Source organism: Siniperca chuatsi, linkage group LG11 (genome assembly GCF_020085105.1).
Source record: "Siniperca chuatsi isolate FFG_IHB_CAS linkage group LG11, ASM2008510v1, whole genome shotgun sequence".
NCBI lineage: Eukaryota > Metazoa > Chordata > Actinopteri > Centrarchiformes > Sinipercidae > Siniperca > Siniperca chuatsi.
The window spans coordinates 27,693,410-27,705,771 of record NC_058052.1 but is presented as its reverse complement, the minus strand read 5'-3'; the positions used below and the strand labels follow the sequence as shown (position 1 = coordinate 27,705,771).

General features: G+C 43.5%; 1 protein-coding gene across 1 annotated transcript; it reads left to right on the top strand.

Annotated features, from left to right (window-relative positions):
- Window positions 1–340: 340 nt before the first annotated feature.
- On the top strand, window positions 341–9,444 carry LOC122884724 (cytochrome P450 26C1). The gene is made up of 7 exons (XM_044215013.1): window positions 341–623; window positions 1,538–1,898; window positions 3,059–3,283; window positions 3,796–4,071; window positions 4,290–4,448; window positions 5,072–5,473; window positions 6,926–9,444. Exons 2-7 carry the CDS (start codon window positions 1,692–1,694, stop codon window positions 7,268–7,270), a joined length of 1,614 nt encoding a protein of 537 aa, XP_044070948.1. The 5' UTR covers window positions 341–623; window positions 1,538–1,691; the 3' UTR covers window positions 7,271–9,444.
- The last annotated feature ends 2,918 nt before the right edge of the window (window positions 9,445–12,362 follow it).

Genomic DNA, 12,362 nt, shown 5'->3' with positions numbered 1-12,362 from the left:
CTTGCTGGAAATCTGTCTCCACCCGCTCCGTCTAATTTGCGTCAGCGGGCCTACTATAAATAAGAAATATAAGGTCGCAGTTTTGAGCTCTAGACTCTGAGCTGGGTGTTTTTGCTGCGTGATTCTTCTTCTTCTCGTCACGCGGGCTGCAGACAGTCTGGACGCGCTGAACTGCAGCAGCAGCTGAGCTCCAACCGGAAAAACTCAACTCGCTCTCAAACCTGCGCCAAACTGAACGGCTCCCAACTGATTGGCTACCTGCGAGTTTCCCCCATCCGCTGCCGTCTGACCCCCCCACACACACATACACACACACACACACACACACTCTCTCTCTCCAGCGCTCAGTCTCTCTCTATCAGCGCGCACCGCTGCGTCTCTGCTCTGATCTCCAAACTTTTTCCTTTTTTTTAATTCTCTCGCGGTGAATGAACGAGCCTCTTTAACATATTCAGTCCAACGTCATGCTGAAGGTGGATCATGCAGCGCAGCCGTTTCTATAAAACCCCCCGCAGCCCGCTCACTGTGCAGGAACAGTCCCCGGTTTGGCAGAGAAGGCGAGAGAGAAACTTTGCTTAAAAGCACGCGGATTTTGCTCCCCGCTGACGGGAGGCTGGCTGCAGGTAAGAGTGCTGTTTGAGTGTCGTTACGGACAGAAACTATTTTCATATCGTACTTGGAAAATGAGTGAGTGACAAATTTGCTTTCATCCTTTTCGTTTCCAAGCCCCTTCCTCACATCTCACCTCGAGTTTACTTTACCAGGCCTGTTAATCCGCTTCATACTGTAGCCACTGTATTCAAATCCCCCTTTCTTCTGCTGCTTTTTTAAAACCTGATTTATTGCCATTGCTCTATAAACCTCGGGCCGCCCGGGGGGTGGCTGAGCCCCCTCAACTGTACCTATAAAGGTGCATAACCTAATAGACAAGCCGGCGCATGTAAACCTGTAAAACTATTTGGAATAGTTGACAGCTACTCCTCATTTTGAAGGAGCAGCGGAATGAAGGGGAGTTTCCTCACAGGAAAGAAGCACGTTTCTCATGTAGTTCATCCAGAGTCAAATATGAGTCTGTGCAGACGCATCCATCCGGTCTGATGACTGTTTTATTTCCTTTGGGGGCGCGTCTGTCTACGAAAACGCCGGAACACATATTTTTAAATAATTCAATGTTAAAGAGACAAATTCTTCTGTTTGTTTTCATCAAAACGATGACGACTTTCTCTGATTTAGGGCACGAGAATAAGAGGAATGATAACACAATCATTCCAGAAGTGACCACATATCAACCCAGTTCATTATCGTTGCATATTTCTGAATCGGGAGGCTGGGGTCCAGTCTGTATAATTACTATTATTATTATCCACCAACTAACTGTAATAACAGCTTATAACGGCTCTCAGCCATTGACTGCCTCCAGAGATGAATTCAGACGTCGTGCAGATTCACTGGTTCCCATTTTCTCTGTTTTTTCTAGTTGAGCTGAGGGCAAACCCACCCAGACTGAGCTAACACACCTTTATTTTTATTTGGACAGAGTTTACAGGGGAGAAGAAGAAAAAGAAGGAAGAGGATAAACTGGACGGAGGAGAAGATTTGCGCACCGCCCTCGGACAGAGTTTTGAACGGGACAGAAGCGCCTTTACGCACAGCCACAGGTGGATGCTGGGAAGCGGACCGGCTCGGAGGATATGTTACCCCTGGCCCAGTTTGGGGTACTGTCGGCCCTGGCCGCCGCGCTCACCTCGGTCCTGTCCGCGCTCTTGCTGCTGGCGCTGACCCGGCAGCTGTGGAGCCTCCGCTGGAGCCTGACCCGGGACAAAGAGAGCAGCCTGCCGCTGCCGAAGGGCTCCATGGGCTGGCCGCTGGTCGGAGAGACTTTCCACTGGCTGTTCCAGGTGAGAGGGAGAGTCGACACGTCTGGGCTGCTGTAGTCTTCGATTTTGTTTTACAAGACTTCCAAAATATAGGTTAGCCTCCTGAGCGTCTGTGTGTGTAGTTCTTTATTTCTATTCATCACGTATGGATTTCTATCCCATGCTCCGTCAATGTTACAGTTTAAAGGGGGGTAAACACCGGAGGGCTGCAGCATGTTTTAATAATCAGTTTATTGATTATGTATCTGGGAGCGCGCGGGAAGCTTTGCAGCTCCGCAGAGTCTTGTGCAGGCTGAGTTCTGCTGTCAAAGCGACATGTGCGGACTTGATGCTCGGTGCGTAATTCCTTCTTGCGCAGCAAAAACAGACGGGTTCTGTTCAATTCTTCCACTTCTCTCTCCCTCTCTCCCTCTCCGTCTGTCTGTCTATTCAGCAGTGAGGAATGCACTCTCTCATCCCCTCATCTCTCTATCCTTCCAACTATCCATCCGCTCCGCACTCCGCGCCAGTCAGAGCGCCTCGTTACAGCACACGTGATGTGTGTTTTTTCCTTCTGTCTCCGATTTTCACTTTCTTTTTAATTCTCTCCCCAAATGTTCCATTTCAACTGGGCAGCATATTTCTAAATACATCGGTATCGCCAAAGCAAAGGGGGACTGAGAGATGAAGGGAAATAAAAAGCCTGCGACTACACTATGGCCAAAAGTATGTGGACATCCGGACATACAAACATACACAATAAACATCAATCAACTGTGGCAATCATGAGATACTAGATTTTTTTGTCATTTAAGTAAATAGTTAATGTGAAAATAGAAACAGTGTTAAAAAATACCGCCCCCCCCCAACTCCCTCACTCCACCCCTACAATGTGAAGAAATACTGGATTTGCACAAACAACAACAAACAAATACCTTGTTTCTTGGCCCATGGAGGAACTTTTCAAGTTTCCAGTGGAAACTGTCCACTGGTTTTTGAGAGCTCCTGCTCAGCAAACAAACTAACTGGACCAAAAACAGGCGTTGGACCTTTGAGGGTGAAGTGAAATCTGGAACACTTAAACATGTTGTACCTGAATTATAATTATCCAATAACGTATGCATTTTGTAGCTTGACAACTTGTCATTGAGTTGTTGTCCAAAATACGACAAACTTGTAATCCAAATTTCTTCTTCATTCAGGGTTCGAACTTTCACATCTCGCGCAGAGAGCGTCATGGCAACGTGTTTAAGACCCATCTCCTTGGGAAGCCTGTCATCCGGGTGACGGGCGCAGAAAACATTCGCAAGATCCTGCTGGGCGAGCACAGCCTGGTGTGCACCCAGTGGCCCCAGAGCACCCGCATCATCCTGGGACCCAACACCCTGGTCAACTCCATTGGAGACCTGCACAAGCGGAAGAGAAAAGTAAGAAGGGGGGATGAATTAGATTCACAGCTAAAGCTGGCAGGGTTCAATTATCTGTGTAGGCCAACATGGTTCGCTCTGCTGTTTCTGCTCTTGAGGCAGGGAGGACTTATTTCAGTACTTTTATATATTTTAGTAAAAGTCCCACTCATTATTTGCATAGACAGTGTTAGGTGACTGACAGCTGGAGCACTTAAAAGCTTGAATGAACATGAAACCCAAAAGATGATCAATCTTTATTTTATATAATGAAAAGTCAAAAGTTCAAGACTGTTGACATAAAACAAGAAACAAGTCTATGACTCCCATGGTGCATTTCAGTAATCACAGATCCAATCACAGACTTTCAAATTCTGTTATGCACCGGTATCTCCTACACCCTGTCCTGTCTTATCTGCATCCTGTGTCCTGTCCTCCTCTTTAGTGAGTATTTACTGAAAGGTGTTGACTGTCGTGTACAAGGTTATAACCTTTTATGACTCCACTCTCTTTGTTTCCTTAACCCTTTCAAGATCCTGGCTAAAGTGTTTAGCCGGGGGGCTCTGGAGTCCTACCTGCCCCGGCTGCAGGACGTCGTCAAGTCTGAAATCGCAAAGTGGTGCTCGGAGCCGGGCGCCATCGACGTTTACAGTGCTGCCAGGTCCCTGACGTTCCGTATCGCCGTCAGGGTCCTTCTGGGTCTGCAGATGGAGGAGGAGCGGATAGTTTACCTGGCCCAAATCTTTGAGCAGCTGATGAACAACCTGTTCTCGCTCCCCATAGATGCTCCGCTCAGTGGGCTACGCAAGGTGAGCGAGCATGAAGAAACCAGTAACTAAAAGTATAAAAACAAAACATTCAGTATTGTTTTTACAATTAGTGAAGAGTAAAATTTATTTTATTGTTTAGAATAAAGACCCCCAATACTCTAATCTATTCTAATCTAATCTACAACTTTATATATCAAATGAACAGTTACCACTAAATAATGATAAATAATGACATTTTTGGGGTGTTCTCTGTCTAGGGCATTAAAGCCAGAGAAATCTTGCACACCAACATGGAGAAAATCATTGAGGAAAAGATGGAGCGGCAGCAGGCGGAGGAGGAATATCATGATGCCTTCGACTACATGATATCCAGTTCCAAGGAGCACGGCCATCAGCTCAGCATCCAGGAGCTCAAGGTACCAGAGTCAAGCAGACTCAGACTTAATGTCGGAAATTCAGGACAGTTTGTGTCAAGCTAGGATTCGGACTACACAACATTCAGATACAGACATAGTTTTAGCATTTTAGTTTTCATGACCCGTGTGATGTGCAAAGGTGATCGGGCAGAAGGGGCCAGAGACAGACCTCTGAAATCAGGAATGTCAACAACCATGGTGTGCAAACCGTCACATAGCACACTGAAGATGTTGTCAAAATAGGCGAGAGAGCACACAAGTCTGTCAGATCAGGCGATTATCAGGGTGATATTGTGTAGCCTGGTCTCATGAAAACATGCTAGAGATGTTTTTAGAGGTCTATGCTCAGAGAAAAGAGGTTTCTTTGAGGGTTCAGAGATTAGACATAATGGCTCTTTGACTCAGGGAACATGCTGATGCTGTATGTTAAAGTTACAAAAAGGTAAATCTGAGCAGAAACCCAAAATGGTTCAGTACAAGCATACAGAATTTTCTATTATTTTTTGTAGTTATATTCTTCTGCCTGATCACAGCTATTCAAGGGCCACTTCATTTTGAATGTGAATATCAAGTAAATTAATTCAAACCAGTAAATTAAGATCTATCCACCTCCCTTCTTGCAGGAAACAGCAGTAGAGTTGATCTTCGCCGCTCACTCCACCACAGCCAGCGCCTCCACATCGCTGGTTCTGCAGCTTCTTCGCCATCCAGCGGTGGTGGAGAGGGCCAGAATCGAGCTGGATGCCGAGGGACTCGGCTACGAATCCCACAGCAGTCACAGCCCATCTGGTGTCACCATGGAGAAAGAGGACGATGCTGCCAACACAGAGACAACCTGGCTGCTGAACGGAGGCTGTCAGAATCACAGTGATGGTTTTCCACAGTCCCAGTCTCATATACCGTATCTGAGCCTGGACAAGCTGAGCCAGCTCCGGTACGTCGACTGTGTTGTCAAAGAGGTCCTCCGCTTCCTGCCACCAGTCTCCGGTGGTTACCGGACAGCCCTGCAGACATTTGAATTAGACGTAAGTTCAAGTCCATGGCAGGAATACACCTTTCATGTGTAGGCCCTTGGTTTGGGTGGGTTTCTTTTTCCTAGGATGAATGGGCAGAGGACGTAATACATGCTCAGTAGAGTCCCTCTCCATCCAGCCGACAGCATGAGCTTCTGAGACTTCCAATGGTCGAGGTGGCTGACTTCCTGTTGGCTCCCTACACACATGAATGGGATAAAATAATTTAATCTTCTAGACGTTCCAAATGTTATTGGACTGAATAGATCAAATTCTGAAAAAAAAATTCCGGGGGTTGTGACGCGCAGCAGAGAAAGGTATTTGCCATTTTACAGCCACTTATTTTCCTATCATTTTGAATGGGAAAAATGCTTTTTGGGCCAGTGTGCATCATGTGATGAACGCAGAAGTTTCAACACCCCGTGCTTCCACTACGCAAAATCGCTTCACACTACAGGGGGGCTTGGTGCTGCTTACTTCCCTGTAGGTTGACATGTACAATTGGTCTGACAATAACTCAACAGGTCCTCCTTGTGGAGAATCAGTAGTCTGATGAATGAATGAAGGAGTTTGTGAGTGAGCTTAAAGCCGGTTTATTCCCAGCAAAAATTAGTTGTGTTCACAGATTGGTGATATCTTCAATTAACTCTTCATGCTGGAGGAAAACTAAATCTCACTTCAATTGAATTCTGTTTTAGTCCATTGGTCGTGTAGCACGCCTGGCTGGGCTTTAGCGGTCAAAAACCTTCGCATACAGAATTGCGTGGCCTTTGCTGAGAAACTGCCCTTCCCTGGCCTCAGTGTGCCCCCAATTTGCTGCATTTATTGCGAATGGACAAAAGTTTAAAACGATTGCAAAGGAATTCCCAGAATACTATTGTAGTGCACGTGATGCCATTTATTTCTTTCCCAGGGTATAAACCCCCATAGCTGAGAAGTAATTGTGGTATTGAAAATGCCATTGTACCTGTTCGTTCAAGCGCATCTTCCTAAAGTCTAAACAAGGAAATCCCAACTCTGCAGAAATAACTGGGATTAGGTTATAAAGAAGTCTGGATTAATGGCATGAATGAATAAATACATGTTGAAAAATGAGAGAAAAGGTTTTCCATGTAATAAAAACAATCTAGCCTTGTAACTTCTGTAAAAAATATAAGATCAACAACATATATCTCATATAAGTAAGCATATTTTCCACTTCTACTCTAAAAATTCTATTGCTGCTGTTTTTCATGTTCCCTAAATATCTAAATCCTGAAATCCACACATTTTTGTAATTTCATTAATTTCTGTGCTACAGCCCTATCATATTCATTTATTTTTGAAGGACAGAAAGAGTTTTAGAAACTTGAAGACTTTGTACAGACTTTAGAAGATCTGAATACATAAAAACGCACCAAACTTTTTGTTGGGAAAAATATCTGTCTTTATTTATATTTATTGATTTCTGTCCTCATTTCGCAGGGCTACCAGATCCCCAAAGGCTGGAGTGTAATGTACAGCATCCGGGACACCCATGAGACTGCAGCTGTCTTCCAGAGCCCGGAGCTGTTTGACCCAGACCGGTTTGGCCCAGACCGGGAGGAGAGTCGGTCGGCTCGGTTCAGCTACGTGCCGTTTGGCGGTGGTGTGCGGAGCTGCGTAGGGAAAGAACTGGCACAGGTCATCCTAAAGACTCTGGCTGTGGAGTTAATCGGGACTTGCAAATGGACTCTGGCCACGGAGAACTTTCCCAAAATGCAGACAGTGCCGATAGTGCACCCGGTAAACGGGCTGCATGTGCATTTCACGTACAACTACCCGCTTTAGATACAAATACAGACCGACAAACTTTCCAAAAAACTCACCCAAGAGGCAATTTAACCTTCAATCTGCTTCTGGAAAAACTCTCCAAGCCCAAGAAAGGAGACACAACCACCTCGCTGGGCCTGATGGTGCAGTTCAGACCCCTTTTCGTTTCCACGAACAAGAAGAAGGGGTTGACGTTGCTGGTTTGGAGCACTTCATCATCTCTTCAGTGGTTTGGTCCAAACGTATGAAACCACTTTCTGTAGCACAAGTGCATTTTAAACCACCTGATATGCTCACCTGCAGCGTTTGCATCGTTTCCCAGCTTTTACTATCCTTTACATGCATTTTTAAGTTATTAATGTATCGAAGGGGCAGTGCATATCAGTGAGAAAACTAAGTCTAAGAAGCCTTTTCTTTGCTTATTTACAAACAGAAGATCTGGGTTTGCTCTGCTGAAGTGCCCACTGAATGGACTGCATGTACACTTCAATTACAACAAAGAAAGATTCTATTCAGAGTGGTTTAGGAACAATAAAATCCACTCACCTTCAGCAATATAATATTTTGTTGCCTCTTGTAGTCTGCAAATGCATTTTAACTTATTGAAATATCAAGACAGGTGTGACATCAGTGAGAGTGAGCTCTACAGTACGTTTCTTGGCTCATGTTCAGTTGGAGAAGCCCGATTTGACCTGCAAAGAGTAAGTGCCTAGTGAACAGACTTCAGCTGCATTTTACTTACATGAAATCTAAAACCTACAACACCTACTGCGGATAACAGGAGAGAAAGTCTTTCAAAAAGGTCTTTCCATGAAGCCATCTTAGCTCCAGTTTCTTGGCTTTGATGACGCTCCAAGTCCAGGGACAAACATGCAATGCAAAATTGCCAGCAATGGTTTGGACCATTTTGTTGTGATACACACTTACACAACGTCTGCGGATGATAACATCCACTCAGCTTTGGTGCGTTTGTATTTTGTACCTCTTAGTAGCTTTTACATCAGTGCGTATCAGTAAGGACATGTCCAAGAGCTATGTATCTTCTCTGTGCTGAATGAGCAAATCACGAATATTTCACTTCACTTACATAAAACTTTTAGGATTCACAAACAGCCTTTTAGAAAACTCACAATTGGTAAAATCTTTCCAGTCCTGGGACAGAGATGCGGGGACCCCCCCCCCTCCAAAGGCTGTGTAGAATCAACAAGATTAACAGACATGGTTTACAGACTTTTAAACCAATTATGTGGTTTTTTGTCCTTCAATCCTTCAGTTGTCTATATTTGCCTTTTATAACCAGAGTTTGCCTTTCTGAACTGCCTGTGAGCAAGGCACGGGATGCCTGCCAGCTCCATGGAAATATTGCCTGTGGAAAAACAAAAAGATAAAAGTTCTTTATTCAATCTACAAAAATGTGACAGTTCTCATTAGAACCTGATTAAGGCCAAAAATGCAATGGAAAAATATTTGAACACTTTTGGAAAACATTTCAAGACCCATGTTTTACACAGGAGAGACTGGACTGACATCCAGTTATCTTAGTTTTGATGTTTTGCAATGATCGCCACCGCAAAAACACTTTTACTGATGGAACTTGCACTTGATTGTGACACATAAATCCCACAACCAGGAACTACCCGAACATCAAGGTCAAAATACATTCAAACTGTTCTGTTTTTTAAAATATGAATGTAATATATATCCTTAACAGTGCTATTATGTGTGTATCAAATGAAGTAGCATTATGAATAAGCTGTATTTAAAATGCAGATGTATCATTTCTGTTGAACTTTTACTCTCTGTAACAATATTTGCTGTAATTATGAATAGATCGAGACACTAACCTGTAATGTAAAGGACTGTCCATAAAACCTTGTTTCACTGCTAGAACATAGAAATATTTCATTGTTTAGAGCAGCATATATTGAGAGTAACATTATTATTATTATTATTATTGTTATCATTGGTCTAATTTTAGGACTGTTTCTGTGTTTGTCTTGAAGCCTAATAGACGCGCTGTGAAATCTTGTGTACGGATGGATTCGTGGAAGGAGATAGCACTTTCTCCACTTTAAGGAGTCTGTATATATTTGTCCTGTTTATGCATTCATTGAGTGTATCAGATGTAGCTGCTGTACAGTTTATGTAAAGAATAATTTAGAAAATGATGAAGAAAAACAGTCGTTGTTTTATGAGTTTGTCATATCTTGCTTTCACCAAGGACAAGAATATGTTCAATATGTAGGAACATAAACTCCTGACATGGTATTTGTATTAATATTGTTGCATTAATTTAGTTCCATTCCAGGTTAGTTGAACTGACTTAGTTATACACAAACATTGTTTTCACTGTAACAAATAACAACTTTATTAATTTGGACTGATCAGAAGCCTTATACCCATCCCAGACACTGACAGAAAACTCTCTGATAACCTTAACCACCTTTATGACAGGTCTGAGGAATCTCCAGTACTCCGCACATCCATTTTACATCCAGGAAGACACGGTCCAAAAGGAAAGCTGCAGGCCCGTATAGGATCAGCCCGTTCATATTCTATTATTGTGAGCTGATTAGCCCCCGTGTTCTCTAATATATTCAACTTCTCTGCCTCAAAGTGAGGAACATCCCCGTGCCCAAGTCTATCAAGATCTCATGCGTTACGTTGGACCAATTGCACCTTGCACCTAACATCTGTGGTCATTTGAGTGCATCATCCTTGCATACCTGAAAACCTGCTCTACTCCCCTAATGGACCCTTGCCAGTTTGCATACAGAGTCAACAGATCTGTTGATGATGCAGTTAATCTAGCCCCTCACCACACACCACAACATCTGGAGTCACCCAACACCTATGCATCCTCTTCATGTACTTCAGCTCTGCTTTTAACCATAACCATAAACCCAGTTAAAGTTTTTCATAAACAACTGGACATGAACACTAACCCTTGCATCTGTCACTGGATCTGCAACTTACTGTGGAACAGTCAATGGAGGGTCAAGGTGAATGACACCTCATATCGCCCCCTGACCCTCTGCACTGGAGCCCCTTAGGGCTGCATGTTCTCTTCTTGACTCGTCTCACTATACACTAACCAACTCACATCCCACCACAGCTCTGTTAACATCTATATGTATGCAGACGACACAACCACTGTAGGTCTTATCTCCAATAACAATGAAACCAGTACCGTAACCAGGTTAATCAAACAGTTATCTGGTGCACAGACCATCAACCCATCCTAAACTCACACAGTTATCGTCAACTTCAGGTGCAAACCATACTCCAGAACCCCCATACTCATCAACGGAAACCCCTTATCCATCACTGCCTCATTCAAATTTCTTGTCACCCACACCTACAATACACTAATGGGATCTCAACACAGACAACAGACAGCAAACACTTTTCTTTCTACGTCAGCTCAAGAAATTCAGAGTGAGACAATCAAATAATTGAAAGTATCCTCACATCACCCATAACGTTCTGGTACAATAGTTCAGACAGCAAAACTCACAAAAGACTTCAGTGGATTGTCAGCAAGTCATCCAAAATCAGGAACAAGACTTGGTCTTTGTTTCCCCTTTGTTTCTGTCAGTTTGGTATGGCGACTGAATCAATACCCATGAGCCTCAGCGGCTGTTACTATAGAGAAGAAGCCGGGCGTGAATCAGAGCTGTAGCAAATTCAACACTTTGTCGTTGCAATTGGAAATCAAACACGGTACCGTAGTTACTGAATTAATCCAAAACTGACCTAGAATCAGGCACTAGAATCTACAAAGTGTAGTACTGTGGATACTTCCTGTGTAATACTGTGGATACTTCCTGTACTGCTGTTGTAGTACCAGTAGTACTGGAACTATCCACAGTATTTATAGCAAACCACTTCATATCTTGACCTCATTACAGACAAAACTGACAGCGAGGTCACCACTAAGGTCACTACTGAGGTCATCGCATAGGTCACCGTGCATTTCCACCCTCCACCTGACTGCATTCATTGACAGGCAGAGAATGGTTTGAAGCTATGTGGCAGAAAATTAATGGGACACAAACAGCCTGGCCTAATTATGTCCGCTGCAGGGCCCCGTAGCTCTGCCAAGGCCGTTATCTGATGGACGCTCAGTCACTGTGAACTCAGCGACGTTTTGAACCAGAGTTCATTCTAGTGCCACCAGCAGTGCAGGTCAGTGACCGGTCAGCTGATGGGAGGGTGCATGGGAACCAAAGAGGGGACGCAACTCAACACAACGGTCATTGCTGGGCTTTATACAACTAACAAAACAATGAAACAAAGTCTAACCGACTCACTAGCTCCCTCTATGGGCTGGAGTTTTCTACCTGACAACGCCAAAGTGCTTTAACATACAGATTGAAGCTGTGGTCCAAATCCACACTACATACTAATTCTCAACAAGTTTTGAGTCTGCAGTGTGTCCACACTGGAAATGTGAACATAATAAGTACTTTCAAAATATCAGTAAGCAGAAATCTGTTTGATTTTTAATTGTTCTGTTGATGAACAATTTTGTCCCAAATGCAATGAACAAAGGATGTTGAGCAGCTACTCACAGCTGGAATTTTTTTTTAACATCTTGTACAAAACAGCTCCAGGAAGATCGTGTTCCTTCCTGTATGAACAGTTTATAGCACGTCCTCCACTAGAGGGCGCTGTTACTTGAATGTGAGTATATGTCATTTTGGGGCACTTGCTAAAACAACTGATGCTGTCATTCTTCTTGGGTGGACAGTCTCAAAGTTTAATTGGCCATGGCATTCCAGAGTTACAGTTTGATTTATGTAGGTTTTCTTAAAAAATTATTATATAACATACAGTATCATATTACTATGTAGAGATGTATCGGGTCACAACATGGGTGCCCAGTCACGTGACTAATATTCCTCTGCGGACAAGTCCTCTCTTTATCTTCTTATTCATTTTACACCAAAATCAAACACATCTGAAATTAAATCTGTATGAGCACTGAACAGCTAGTCACCTGTTTGTTTTTGTTACACAAATTTCCAAGCTCTTTAGTAAAGCCTCACTATTGCTATCCTCACCTACAGTTTAATAATGGCACATTACAAACATATGTGTCATAGTT

Coding starts and splice junctions, on each gene's coding strand:
- LOC122884724 (XM_044215013.1), top strand. CDS start 1,692: ATGTTACCCCTGGCCCAGTTTGGGGTACTGTCGGCCCTGGCCGCCGCG. Junction 4,072..4,289: donor CGCTCAGTGGGCTACGCAAG/GTGAGCGAGCAT, acceptor TTCTCTGTCTAG/GGCATTAAAGCCAGAGAAAT. Junction 5,474..6,925: donor TGCAGACATTTGAATTAGAC/GTAAGTTCAAGT, acceptor CTCATTTCGCAG/GGCTACCAGATCCCCAAAGG.